Here is a 15,409-nt window from a genome sequence, read left to right on the forward strand (position 1 = left end):
AGTTAAAGTGGCTAGTGATACATGTATTACATAAGGATACAGTCGATGATATAGAGTACAGTATATACGTATGCATATGAGATGAATAATGTAGGGTAAGTAACATTATATAAGGTAGCATTGTTTAAAGTGGCTAGTGATATATTTACATCATTTCCCATCAATTCCCATTATTAAAGTGGCTGGAGTTGAGTCAGTGTCAGTGAGTTGGCAGCAGCCACTCAATGTTAGTGGTGGCTGTTTAACAGTCTGATGGCCTTGAGATAGAAGCTGTTTTTCAGTCTCTCGGTCCCAGCTTTGATGCACCTGTACTGACCTCGCCTTCTGGATGATAGCGGGGTGAACAGGCAGTGGCTCGGGTGGTTGATGTCCTTGATGATCTTTATGGCCTTCCTGTGACATCGGGTGGTGTAGGTGTCCTGGAGGGCAGGTAGTTTGCCCCCGGTGATGCGTTGTGCAGACCTCACCACCCTCTGGAGAGCCTTACGGTTGAGGGCGGAGCAGTTGCCGTACCAGGCGGTGATACAGCCCGCCAGGATGCTCTCGATTGTGCATCTGTAATCCTAGGAACGCGAAGCGAGGCGGCCATCTCTGTCGGCGCCGGAAGTTCAAATAATGCGAGACATGTCAGTGGAAAAGCTTTTATGCACACATATTGATATAATAACCATCATATTCAAGTGAATTTTGAGTCACGCGATGACATGTGTGGTCCTACCACTACGACTCGTTGGGAAAGCATGCAGTTTAGGCTACAGATTAAATAAATTATGATGAATTTTACAGGGTGGTAAAAGTGCAAGGTGATGAACTTGTTGCACCATACCAATAAATATCGAGGATCTTATTCTGATGACATATTTTATGCTTGGCTGCCATTTGACAAAACATTATCTGCTTTTAAATTGCCAATAATAATAATTATAATTATCTCGTCATGTAGGCTATAGAGCCCCACAGTGGGATGTCATAATACCCATCAAACCTAGCGGTCAACAGGTAAATGGTTCCAATCGTTTTTCCACCATTCATTTTTCCCCATAGGGAATTTTAGAAAGACTTAAAATAAGGACTGTTTTGTATATGCTTACCCCTGTGTGACGTTCTGATAATCATGTAAATCTCTCTCGGCAAAGTTACTTTTATCAATATATTCAGCCCTATTTACTCTCTGATTTGAAATGGTAATTAGCATCAAAGTAGACATGCAAAACTATAAATCCCTGCAAGGTCTTGCACATCATCCCTAGCTGACACCTTCGCTCACTGGTATTGTGTAAATTTAAAACTTGCACAAGACAGTTCACAGAATTGGCCATTTTAAGAAATGTAGCTAATTTATTAATTACTACATTTAGCTGACATTAGATAGTTAACCCATAGATTCTTACCTTTGCCTCGATTTGGCACTCTTGTCCAGATCATCATTAGCAGCTAATAGAGGAAAATATATTGATAAATCACCTTGTCCTAGCGAGATTTACATGGCTATCAAAACATCACGCCACTGTAAATTTACACAAAACACAGCACTTCTTTTTAGTGAACCATTTCCATGTTTGACCGCTAGGTGTAATAGGTATTATAACGGTCCTGATGTTGTTAAGGCGAGTGCGCTCTTGGAGCAGCGTTGGATGCCGTCTTTTGTTCTTAAACACTACATTGCCCATCATACAACGGAAACGTGCGACTTCTGAGATCTGCCTGTGTTAACGTTTTTGTTAAATGTAACATAATATACGCAGAATGTGTCCCAGATATATTTTATGCACCAATAAATACATTAAATTGAATAAGAAAAGGTTTGAGATTAACCCAGCATTTAGAATGTGAGGCACTGAGGCTCAGATCCTCACATTCTAAATGCTGGGTTAAAATCTCAAACATCAAAACTCGTTGAGCGAAAACGATTTCCATTCTGAAAAGGCAGGGTCCTCATATCGTGATTGCCATCGAACGGTGAGCTGGTCATCATAAATTACGTTTTGACGAACTGAACTAGCACTTATCGAGAGCTTGTCTCTTTACGGAGTCAAAATCAAGAGTTGAAGGCAGCGGGAGACCATGGACGTGGCCCGGATGTTACTGTGCCTGTTCTCGGTGCTGGTGTCTGAGAAGTTCCTGGTGGCTGCGTTCTCCCAGAGCCTGGTCAGCGACTTCACATTCACACTCCCCGCAGGGCGGAAGGAGTGCTTCTTCCAGACCATGAAGAAGGACGCGTCGCTGGAGATAGAATATCAGGTGCCGTATGATTGGTTTTACATGGGGAAAGGGTGAACACATAATTGTAAATGAGCACACTTGATATAACTCATGTGGGTAGCTTTGGAGACTGTCTCTACTCTGCTAGAACTACTCGCATGACTTCACAAGAAGTCCCATGTTATGTGCATATCCCATCATTGATTGTGGTTAGCGCTGTCGTATTCAGTGGTGGAAAAAAGTACCCAATTATCAAACGAGTAAAAGTAAAGATACCTTAATAGAAAATGACTCAAGTGAAATTCACCCAGTAAAATACTACTTGAATAAAAGTCTATAAGTATTTTGTTTTAAACATACTTAAGTATCAAAAGTAAATGTAATTGCTAAAATATACTTACGTATTAAAAGTATAAATAATAAAACATTCATTATATTAAGCAGACCAGACGGCACCATTTAATAATTATTATATATATATATATTTTTAAATTTGCGGATAGCCAAGGGCAAGCTCCAACACTGACATCATTTACAAACGAAGCGCGTATTTAGTGAGTCCGCCAGATCAGAGGCTGTAGGGATGACCGCTTCCCTTGATAAGTTTGTGAATTAGACCATTTTCCTGCCCTGTTAAGCATTCAAAATGTAACAAGTACTTTTGGATGTCAGGGAAAATGTATGGAGTAAAAAGTGCATCATTGTCTTCAGGAATTTAGTAATGTTAAAGTAAATAGTGAAGTACAGATACCCCAAAAACTACTTAAGAAGTACTTTCAAGTATTTTTACTTAAGTACTTTACACCACTGGTCGTATCTGAATCCAGAACCTAGGAACTACTTGTGGAATAGGTTGAGTAAATTAAATGTATTGTAAATGTATTAAACACTAACTATAGGCCTATATGATTTTGAAATGATGCCATCATACTAGTTTAGAAACTCGTTTTTTCCCAGAACTGGCTATAAGTTCCTTTCTAATAATGACATTCCATCCTAGGCTGTGGTTCCTCTTACTCCTATTTCATTGGCCTAGCACTAGATTGTGCTCTGCTGATGTGTTTAAAATGTTTCCAATTGAGTTGTAGCCCTGAATCACAAATCTCAACACAGAAGTCTGGTAAAACCTCTATTTTCTATGAAATATTTTAACATTTCTGACATAACGGAGTGTCATACCATCACAGTAGGATAGTCTAGCTGTAGCATGCTACCACCATAGACAAGCTATTTCTGTGGCATGCTGTAGCCCACCACTCTGCCATCGGAGTGTGAACAAAACTGACAATGTCCTTAGTTTGTGGAGACACTAATTTCTAAGTACTTCATGGTATCTGCTCAATGTCTGTGTTTGGAAATCCTCAAATAACTAGACATTAAAGTTAGGAAACCCTGTCATTCTTTGCTCCTGAGTAACAGAGGAGGCAGAGATCTGTGGAAATAGTAAACCAGTAATGCAACTGTAGAGAAATAGGCACCAGGGACTGGCCTGTTCACTTATTGTCTTGAATGGACTCAATCCAACCATATTTCACTACTGAAAATAGGCCTTGTTCTTGGACTGGACATTGTGAAGCACCTCTGCTTGTTTTTTAGCACCAGCTCTCCTCAACCTTTATCTCTTTCTGAGTGCGAATTACACTGTGACATTTGGGGTGGTCTCTTGGGTGATTTTTTTTTTTAAAGGGGATAATAATAATAATAAAGACGTAATTTAATGGTAAGAATTGATGACCTTTTAATGTGGCATGCACACAGCCAGTCATGGTTTTCATCTGATTGTCAAACAAATCACTTAAAGTAGGCTACCTGTGCATGTTCGTCCACAAAATAATTCTAGCAGCACAACAGTACACTGCATGTACACTTGTGCCATTTGATGAATGGAAATGGACATCTGTGACAAAACACCAATAAGTGTGCCTAATGACATTCAGTGATTGTTATTGATTAGGCCTCCATTGATTGGGCCTGCATTGATTGATGTGTCTTGCTGACAAATTAACATTATTTGTTGCCTGAAAAGTCGGGACACCTGAATTGGGGCTGAAACTGTCCCGTGAAATAGCAGGATGGTCACCCTAACACACACAGTCAATTTACTAGACTAGGCTACAATGTGTTTTACCATGAACTTCAAATAGGTCTACCGGTAGCCAGTGGTGTAGTGGTAAAAAAGATAGGTGGGTAAACTCTAATTGCCGGTTGTGGTGAAAAAAGTAACGCGCTCTATACTTTCAATGCATTTTTCTGAAAAAGGTGGGTAAACTGTGTTTACCCTCTACTAGGCCAACACCACTGGCAGTAACCTACCCTCTCAGTCGAGGCAATTTTATACACATGAATACACGCAGAACAGGTAGCCTACATTCAATATAATAGGCCTACATGAGACAAATCAAAACATGTTTACACCCTAGTTCATGAGTTGTCCATAATTCATTAGTTGAATGCTTGGAGTGTTCACAGATCATGTGACATAAAACACTACCATTCTTTCCTTACATGAATGACATTTGTGACTGTTATTTGCCATTATTAAGCATTTAACCATTTAGTTAGAACTTTAACCTGTATGAATCCTGGATCTTGGAGATCTCAGAAAGTGCACTAAGTGTAACTATGCCTACATAACATTTCATTATCTTTCGCCGTGAAAACAGTTCTCATGGGCACACAAATCCCAAATAAAGTAGGCCTATGCAAATACAAAATCTAATGGTTGTGACCGAAAAAGCCAACTATAGGCCTGCTGTCATTAACGTATACTGAGTGTACGATTTCCATGACAGACTGACCAGGTGAAAGCTTATTGATGTCACCTGTTCAATCCACTTCAATCAGTGTAGATGAAGGGGAAGAGACAGGTTCAATAAATATTATTTTAGCCTTGAGACAATTGAGATATGGATTATGTATATGTGTCTTTTAGATGGTGAATGGGCAAGACAAAATGTAAGTGATTTTGAACGGGGTATGGTAGTAGGTGCCAGGCGCAACGGTTTAAGTGTGTCACAAACTGCAACCCTGCTGGGTTTTTCACGCTCAGATTTCCTGTGTGTCTCAAGAATGGTCCACCACTCAAAGGACATCCAGCCAACTTGACACAAATGTGGGAAGCATTGGAGTCCACATGGGCCAGCATCCCTGTGGAATGCTTTTCGACAACTTTTAGAGTCCATTCCCTAACGAATTGAGGGTGTTCTGAGGGCAAAAGGGGGTGCAACTCAATATTAGGAGCTGTCCCCAATGTTTTGTACACTGTGTATACTTGTTGGATGGATTGGAAGCATATTGGTGTCTGTGTAGGCTAGTTGTAGTGATATTGTCTACCATCAGCTGAAAACAAATATTGATAGAAAACAATCAAGCTAAATAAATGGTCTACTTCTTCTGGCCACAGACGCACAGAGAAGACCAATACCCGCACGCACCTGGAAAAACAAAGCAGTGAACACAGTTGACTGACAAAAGCAAACGGTAATAAATCAACGGATGAATCTAATGCATTGGAATAAAGGCTATTTCTATAAAGGACACATGGCAAATAAATGGTGAAAATTAGGATGTACAAAGGAAAATCAATGCTTTTAAAAGAGCTCAGCTTAGGCCGAAATTCAGCACTACTGAGTGGACAGCGCTGCTGTCTAACTAGCTATAGAATTCTACAGTACCATTCGTGGACAGGAACACAGTTTGTGTAATCATATATAAATAAATGGTTTGAGGACTCATGAGTGGTGCAGTGGTCTAAGGCATTGCACTGCAGTGCTTGAGGCGTTACTACAGACCCGGGTTCGATCCCAGGCTGTGTCATAGCCCGACCATGACTGGGAGACCCATAAGGCGGCGCACAATTGGACCAGCGTCGTCCGGGCGAGGGGAGGGTTTGGCCGGCCGGGGCTTCCTTGTTCCATCGTGCTCTAGCAACTCCTTGCAGGCTGGGCGCCTGCAAGCTGACAATGGTCGCCAACTGGACCGTGTGCGGCTGGCTTCTGGGTTAAGTGAGCAGTGTGTCAAGAAGCAGTGCAGTATTTCGGAGGATGCATGGCTCTCGACCTTCGCCTCTTTTGGGTCCATAGGGGAGTTGCAACGATGGGACAATACTGTAACTACTAATTGGATATCACCAAAAGGGGGTAAAAGTGCAAAATAAACAATTATTATTATTATTAATTATTATTATTTTTTCTTTCACTTTTACCCCCTTTTGGTGATATCCAATTAGTAGTTACAGTCTTGTCCCATCGTTGCAACTCCCCTACGGATTACATTGGTGTGTTCGTTTCATTTGGGAGCTTTTATTTTCATAATTACCACTGCATGGTTAAATTAGAATAATTTAGAGAGCCCCATGAAAGTTGAACTTTTCTTGCATTTAGGGGAGCTAATTCAGGGAAGCCGACAAAAGCATACTTTGGAAATGGAATGATTCATTAACAATATCGGTAACAACATCAATTATAAATCATCAAGAATTCGTTTGCCATGGTATAATGTCGATTTAGGGCCACATAGCACTGCATTTTGCTCTGTGCTTGTTTCCCAATGTATTTTTTTATTTAACTTTTTATTTGACGAGGCAAGCCAATAGGTGATGCAGTTTTGTTTTGACTCTGTGTGTCTCTCTCTCGCTCTCCTTTTATCATTCTGTCTCATCTGTCTCTCACCCATCCCACTTGTCTGTGTGTGTCCTCAGGTGTTGGACGGAGCCGGTCTGGATGTTGACTTCTCCCTGTCGTCTCCTACTGGACACGTTCTGTACAGCGAACACCGCAAATCAGACGGAGTATACACGTAAGACACACACACCACGCAAGTGTGAAATACACACTCACATAGAGTTGGGCTCGCTCTCTCTCACTCTCTCTCCCGGTGTGTTTCCATTAGTGTAGAGACGGAGGATGGAGACTACATGTTTTGTTTTGACAACTCGTTTTCTGCTGTGTCGGAAAAGATCATCTTCTTCGAGCTTCTCATGGACAACATGGAACAGGAAGGGGAGGAGCCAGAGGACTGGAAGGAGTACGTCCATGGGACCGACATGTTGGACATGAAGCTGGAGGACATCATGGTGAGGGGGTGTGCTTATATTACATCTAGGCTACATGCTGATTCTTTACCCTTCTCCTGAAGTGTGTACTTAAACTTTCTCACATGGATTTTACAATGGTGGAAACCCTCCAACCAATGCTTACACCAATCCTATGCTTTGAAATCCATGACACGGAGTGTGCAAGTGCGTAACTTCTAGAAAAGGATGGAGTTGTAGTCCTAGCTAGGACTGGAAGCATGCTTTGCTTTTAGACACACTATAGATGTATGGCGTCATGGAGGGTGCGTTTTATTCACTCAGCATCTGTATTACATCATGCGACTTCGCACATAACATTTCACAGAATTCACACGTTCTTTTAAGATCTTGGAAAGTGATACTTGATAGTCAAAAAGGAAACCCTGTGGGTAGCCATTGGAAAAAAATCCATGTGTTAGTCAGATTAGGGCAATTCCACGGTAACAGAATTAGACAGACTCACATTTTTTACTTAAAATATATGTCAAACAAAAACCATTGATTTCAAAGTTTAACAGAGTTTAACAAACCATACAACTCTATGCACAATCACTACTTTTAGCAATTTACACTGAACATTTTACAAAAACACATTTACTGGAAGAGCTGTGCAGATGCAAAGTTTGGTTACATAATTTGTGTATAATCTACCTCAGTTTTTTGTGTCCACGTTTTCCAAAAACTCTTAAATATCTGCTCCCAATTAAGATTGAACAATGTCTGCAAAAATAATGGAGTGTCAACTATGACATGACACATTGACTTTGAAAAAATATGAACTACAGTAAGTGAAGTGGATTTACACCCGGTAACGGAATTTCACCATCGGTCCCTGATCTATACGACACAGAAATGCATAATTATGGATATATATAAATACTTTTTTTGGAGGGGGGGCATGCCTATTTTACATGTTATTTTGACATTAATACATGTCACATATAAGTTTGCAAACAATTTAAAAAAAAATATATATATATATATATATATATATATATATATATAGTAAGTTAATAAAGCTGCATACAAACATGGTCTCTTTTTGTTTTCTTGAGTGATGCAGCTCCAAAATGCAGGTGTTTCAGCCTAGCTCAGTGCTTTCTGTGGTGGTGGGGCGAGCCAGCAGAAAATAGGAGCATTGCGCTGTGATCGGCTCAGTGTTCTGTCACTCATGGGGACACGACGTCATTGCTCAATTAACTTTTTCGCTGTCAGATAAGGCTCCGCTGAAAGCCAGGTGTAGCAGTGGTAAAGTGTTGGGACTGCTGTTGGCACCCTGCTGTTGGGACAGCTTTATGTAGACCCTAACAGTTTGCTGTCAGACAAGGCTCCGCTGAAAGCCAGGTGTAGCAGTGGTAAAGTGTTGGGACTGCTGTTGGGACAGCTTTATGTAGACCCTAACAGTTTGCTGCCAGACAAGGCTCCGCTGAAAGCCAGGTGTAGCAGTGGTAAAGTGTTGGGACTGCTGTTGGGACATCTTTATGTAAACCCAAACAGTTAGTGGGCACCGTTTGTCACCGTTATGGTGCAATGAAAGTATTGTTTAGTGTTGTGTAGTTGCTTTGCTGGCAGGCATCCCACTTGATTTTGTTGTTGTTGCCCGTCAAGATTTACAAGCTAAAATCGCCACTGCTTGGAGGTGACGCACTGTCCCGACGAGTGACAGAACACTGAGCTAATCATGGTGCAACTAGAGGACATACACTTTGTATATTCCACTGGCTGCCCCACCACCACAGGAAGCACTGGGCTAGACTAAAACACCTGTATTTTGGAGCTGCCTTACTCAAGACAGCAAAAAAGAGACCATGTTTGTATGCGGCTTTATTAAATCAATTATGTTTTTTGTTGTTTTTTTACATTGTTTGCAAACTGATATGTGACACATATTAATGCCAAAATAGCTAAGACAGGTGGGGCTCTGCCTGAATGACTGGTCGCCACTGGTCCTTTTACATGGAAATTACCATTAGTAATGGTAGAGTGGTTTGTGTGACCAGCAGGGCAGAAGAATCTGGGTCTTGTCTGAAGCCTGTTGACATCGGTGTCTGTCCTGTCTTTCTGGGCCAGTGTTGCACAGTATACTGAAATATTGTACTTTCTCAGTGCTAGAACCCAAACAACGGTTCAGTACTACAATGTTTTTTACTTTGGGTACTTCTGCCAAATGTTTCTCATGTCGTGTACTGATTGAGAGAGGATCATGTCGCAACCAATGTCCCCTTTCAGCGCGAGAGCACCGTGCCTATGGCTGTTGCGGTGACCGTATTGCTGCCACACCAGCAGTCATGAGTCATGACCGTTGAGCCACGGTAATCTCTTTTTATGCACTCTGGACATGTGTTGGTGGTACACAACTTGCTAACGACCATTCGGTCGCTAATGGCCTGGTACTCAGGGCTGTAATGTCCGTTTAACCACTGAGTGTAAAACATGGGCTTCGTGGATGTTGTTTCAAAGCCAAACACAATGAAATGGGCAGTGCTTTCTAAGGAGATGATTCTTTCAAAACACCCATCAGCATATTAGAGTTTATGTAAATGCTGGGGATTAGGCCTATACATGAAGCCAAGCCCGAAGAATTATGATTGTGCTGTTATACAATATTATGCAAGGCAGAAAAACATTTAAAAAAGAATACAAAATATGTATATGTCTTTAGTGATTGGCCAAACCTATACTCCAAAATGTGTCACATTTTTCCCAAATGAAGCACTGGGTATCTGCAAGGAACAGAGTTTGGGCGGAATATCACATGTAGCGCAGCGATCATGCTCCTCAAACAGTGCTTAACGGGTGGAGTGAAAAAAGTGTTATTTCTTTCTTTCTCAGCTGCTCATATTAAGCCCATGCTCCGCTATAAAACCGGAGTAGCCTACCCAGCATAATTGAAAAACGAACCGGCTGGAAAGCGCGCGGCAGCTATTCGAGTGCATACAGATTACTTATTTTTCCCCTGCGCCTGTTCCTGCCTATTTGATAATAGGGCATTCTAAATCGAAAATAATTTTACGTATTAATAAAGACATGATTAAATTGGGAATAGTTTGATGGGTGAAAATATGGTCACTTGATGAGAGAACAGCTGTGTCGCCTCAGGCAAGGAACACAGCGCAAGCTTTTTCTGCGACTTTCCCAAATCATCAATAGTCTATAGTCGCATCATGCAGCCCATATATGTTTTGATTTGTATCATTAACCAACTAAAGTTGCCAAATAACTAAATATAGCGTACAGGACCTGTTTCAAATGAGCACTTATACGCTCAACATAGTCACTTCATATGCGCAATCGCTCCGGAATGGGAAAAATATAATTGATATTTTATTCAGCTAAATTCAGTTATATTCTTATTAGTATAAAATCATATAATATAAAATAATGGCATATCTTGTCAGCTAAATGAACAAGCCTATGGCATGGAGCATAGCCAGATAACATTTTCTTCTGAAATACATTGTCATCATATCATCATATTTTTTTAGACCTGACTTAAATAAATAATGGATTTGATGTGATGGTGTATATTAAGTTGAATGTAGATGTTCTGAAGGCTCTCATCAGCAGCTTGTATTAGTGGAGGCCTGGAGATGCTAAACTTGTTATTTTAATTATTGTTAAATCATCATGAGACCAGCAGTATTTTGCACGGCACTAACAGGATGACAAAATGTCATGACTGCCACAGCCCTAACCGTGCCTGCTCCACTTAACCATTGCTAGCTGAGGAACCACTGTACTCACTGGAAGAATGGGCTACATCACCACTTATGCTGCACAGAAGTTTTAATGCAAAATGGCATGTAGAGATGTTGAAACTGTTAATAACTGTTATCAAAACTATGTTCATTACAGGCTAGGACATTTTACAATGCAAGATCCCGGTAGCTTCCAGTTTTGTAGGCTAACTTTCATTGCTAGCTTACAGCTCAAGCTAACATCAATTCACTACCCTAGTTTATTTTTTTTGTGATAATATGTGACCATAATGCAAAATATTGTTTTGCCGATTGTCACCAAAAACTTTATTAATTCACTTCATCTCCCCGCCTCATGTCTCTCCCAGTCAAGATGGTGATTTATAATACATTTTGAAACAATAATACAACAGTACACTGGGAACACAAGTATACATAAATAATATACAAAGGACAGTTGGGATAGAGGGTACAATAACACATTACACAAGAACCTTAAGGGATATACATACACTTATAATTTTACAGCTTTTTTGTTGGTAGAGTATTGCATTGTGTTAAAATATTGTTCAATTTCCTTTTGTAAGGTAAGAAAAAGGTCCCACTGTAGCCATTTGATTTACACCGAACAAAAATATAAACACAACATGTAAAGTGTTGGTCCCATGCTTCATGAGCTGAAATAAAAGATCCCAGGCATTTTCCATACTCACAAATTTGTTTAGCATTTCCCCTTTGCCAAGATAATCCATCCACCTGACCGGTGTGGCATATCAAGAAGCTGATTAAAGAGCATGATCATTACACAGGTGCACCTTGTGCTAGGGACAATAAAAGTCCACTCTAAAATGTGAACTTTTGTCACACAACACAATGCCACAGATGTCTCAAGTTTTGAGGGAGTGTGCAATTGGCATGCTGACTCCAGGATTGTCCACTAGAGCTGTTACCAGAGAATTGAATGTTAATTTCTTTACCATAAGCCGCCTCCAACATCGTTTTAAAGAATTTGGAGGTATGTCCAACCGGCCTCACAACCGCAGACCATGTGTAACCACACCAGCCCAGGATCTCCACATCTGGCTTCTTCAACTGCGGGATCGTCTGTGGGTTTGCACAACCAAATAATTTCTGCGCAAACTGTCAGAAACCGTGTCAGGTAAGCTCATCTGTGTGCTCATTGTCCTCACCCAGGGTCTTGACCTGACTAGTTCAGCGTCGTAACTAACTTAAGTGTGCAAATGCTTACCTTGGGTGGCCACTGGTAGAAGTGTGCTCTTCAAGGATGAATCCCGGTTTCAACTGTACCGGGCAGATGCCAGACATTGTGTATGGCATCATGTGGGTGAGCAGTTTGCTGATGTCAACATTGTGAACAGAGTGACCCATGGTGGTGGTGGGGTTATTGTATGGGCAGGCAAGCTAAGGACAACGAACACAATTGCATTTTATTGATGGTAATTTCAATGCACAGAGATACCGTGACGAGATCCTGAGGCCTATTGTCGTGCCATTAATCCATCGTCATCACCTCAATGTTTCAGCATGATAATGCACGGCCCCATGTCACAAGGATCTGTACACAATTCCTGGAAGCTGAAAATGTCCTAGTTCTTCCATGGCCTGCATACTCACCAGATATGTCACCCATTGACCATGTTTGGGATGCTCTGGATTGACGAGTACGATAGCGGGTTCCAGTTCCCACGTATATCCAGCCACTTCGCGCAGCCATTAAAGTAGTGGGACCACATTCCACAGGTCACAATCAATAGCCTGATCAACTCTATGTGAAGGAAATGTGTTGTGCTGCATGAGGCAAATGGTGGTCACACCAGATCTGACTGGTTTTCTGATCCATGCCTCTACATTATTGTATTTATTTTTAATCTGTGGCCAGCAGATGCATAACTGTATTCCCAGTCATGTGTAATCCACAGATTAGGGCCTAATTAATTTATTTCAATTGACTGATTTCCTTATATGAACTGTAACTCAGTCAAATCTTTGAAATTATTGCATGTTATGTTTTCTATTTTTGTTCAGTGTAGCATCTGCTGGGTTTTTGAATAACAGGGTTAAGATTTAGGAAGTGTCTCGACTTCTGATCCTTAGTAATAGTTATTCCTAAAATGTAAGTTCTTATTTCACTGGAATACATATGAATTCACCTGTATTGTGTATACAGTGGGGCAAAAAAAGTATTTAGTCAGCCACCAATTGTGCAAGTTCTCCCACTTAAAAAGATGAGAGGCCTGTAATTTTCATCATAGGTACACTTCAACTATGACAGACAAAATGGAGAAAAAAAATCCAGAAAATCACATTGTAGGATTTTTAATGAATTTATTTGCAAATTATGGTGGAAAATAAGTAAAAATCCTACAATGTGATTTTCTGGATTTTTCTTTCTTCTCATTTTGTCTGTCATAGTTGAAGTGTACCTATGATGAAAATTACAGGCCTCTCTCATCTTTTTAAGTGGGAGAACTAGGCTACATCTTGATTAACCCAGTTTATTAATAGACCATACAAATAAATGATTACCATTATGATGTTATGTAGTTGATTGATTGTCTAATTGATTCATTAAATGTATAGATTTTTTTTATGTAAAATTTAAAATGTAATGATATTGAACTCAGAAGATCCAAGTGCCATTCTGTGACATTGGCTAATAGTCCTTCTTCTTTTCCCTTGGTATTGTTTTGATATAATTTTGGTATCGAGAATTGTGATGGTATCGTGATACTAAACCTGGTATTGGTGTCAAAGTTCTGGTATCGTGACAACACTACTCTGAGGTAGAGATGCCTGGAATTACTACACGTCATCTTAGAGTACACAACCACAAAGGTGGTGTCACTTTGACCCAGCTCACACACGCTGCCAACACAACAGCAGAAGGTCAGAGAGACTGAGCACCACAGCCATCAATGTCACAACAACAGAGCAGAATGGTTTGATCTTTCTTCCAGACCCCCCCCCCCCCAGTATCAGTACACAGACACAGTCAGAGGCAGGAAGTGTAAAGTACAGCTGTGGTCCCTTGAGAGGACTCACTGACTTGTCGGCCTTGTTTACATGCCCCCACCTGTCCTGTTGCCTTGGTCCCTTAGGACCTCTCTAGGTAACATCTATAATCTGCATGGTCCTGAAGTCCAGTCTACTTTCTCTACTCAGTATATTGCTTAATACTAGTTCCAGGATGGTTCTATGACTATTACAATAACCCAAACTACTACCTCTCTCTGCTCTCCAGGACACCATTAACAGTGTTAAAGCCCGGCTGGGGAAGAGCCTTCAAATACAGACTGTGCTCAAAGCGTTCGAGGCTCGCGATCGCAACCTCCAGGAGTCCAACTACGACCGGGTCAACATGTGGTCCATGACCAACATGCTGGTGATGATGCTGGTGACGGGAGTGCAGGTCTACCTCATCCGTGCCCTGTTTGAGGACAAGAGACACGCGCGCACGTAACACCCCGCCCACTGGGAAGGGCCAGGGAGAGACGGACAGCTCTGTCTACACCTGCCAGCCAATAGCGAGCAGGACTGTTGGTGAAGATGAGATTGTAACTCATCAGATTTTTATGTACAACACTCACACACTCATACGTTACATCACACATCCTTACAGACACAAATGCCATACCTGTCCAGTCTCTTCCTCTGCTCTGTTCTCCTCTGTCTAGCTGCTGTTGCTCAGAGGGTCTGTGTTGGTATCTGCTCTATCTATCTAATAATCAGTGGCGGGTGAAACACCAGCCAGACCTTCAGTTATTGGTGTTTAAAAGTGAGCGTAAATGAACAAGTATTTCTAATTTAATATGGTAATGTGACCTCTAAACTTTTTCTTCCAGACACTGAGGTGTGTGACTGTCCTGTCTCTGTGTCACGTCTTTCGAGGTCTTCCAGTATGTGACCTGTGAGTCATGTTGCGAAACACTTTATTGTAGAGTAGGTTATTGATACGGCCTTTCAACCTCTCACTCTCTTTCAAAAACACACTCATTCTCACACAATCTCTTACTCACACACACTCAAACCCACACACTTCTTCATTGAAACCGCTGCTGTCTGCCAGTTCCAGCAAATGGAGAAGTGGAGTAGGGGAAAGGGAATGGTTCCATATGTAACTCTCTAAATCACGGCTGTTCTCTTCTACTCCCTCCTTTTCATCCTCCTATAACTCTACTCTGTCCTGATGGTCTGTCAGACTTAGTGCTGACAGGCGAGTCGGATTTCAGTCATACTGGCAGAAGCGAAATGGAACCTGCCCTGCCCCTTTCGCTCTCTTTTTCTCTTGTGACAGAAATAGAATGCTATCTAACATCACAGCAATCACACGCTGCACCTGGGGGGTAAAAGAGGCAGGGAAGGTTGTGGGAAAAGGGTTGCGGGTGACTGAAGGAGGTGGGAGTGGTTGGGAAAT

The 15,409-nt window shown here is 41.3% G+C and overlaps 1 protein-coding gene across 1 annotated transcript; it reads left to right on the forward strand.

Moving 5' to 3' along the window:
- Positions 1-363: 363 nt before the first annotated feature.
- On the forward strand, positions 364-14,841 carry LOC110524510 (transmembrane emp24 domain-containing protein 5). Its single transcript, XM_021604235.3, has 4 exons — positions 364-2,241; positions 6,902-6,999; positions 7,093-7,276; positions 14,237-14,841. Exons 1-4 carry the CDS (start codon positions 2,065-2,067, stop codon positions 14,453-14,455), a joined length of 678 nt encoding a protein of 225 aa, XP_021459910.1. The 5' UTR covers positions 364-2,064; the 3' UTR covers positions 14,456-14,841.
- Positions 14,842-15,409: the final 568 nt, after the last annotated feature.

This window comes from Oncorhynchus mykiss, chromosome 5, assembly GCF_057628025.1.
Source record: "Oncorhynchus mykiss isolate SJ-2025 chromosome 5, ASM5762802v1, whole genome shotgun sequence".
Classification (NCBI taxonomy): Eukaryota; Metazoa; Chordata; class Actinopteri; order Salmoniformes; family Salmonidae; genus Oncorhynchus; species Oncorhynchus mykiss.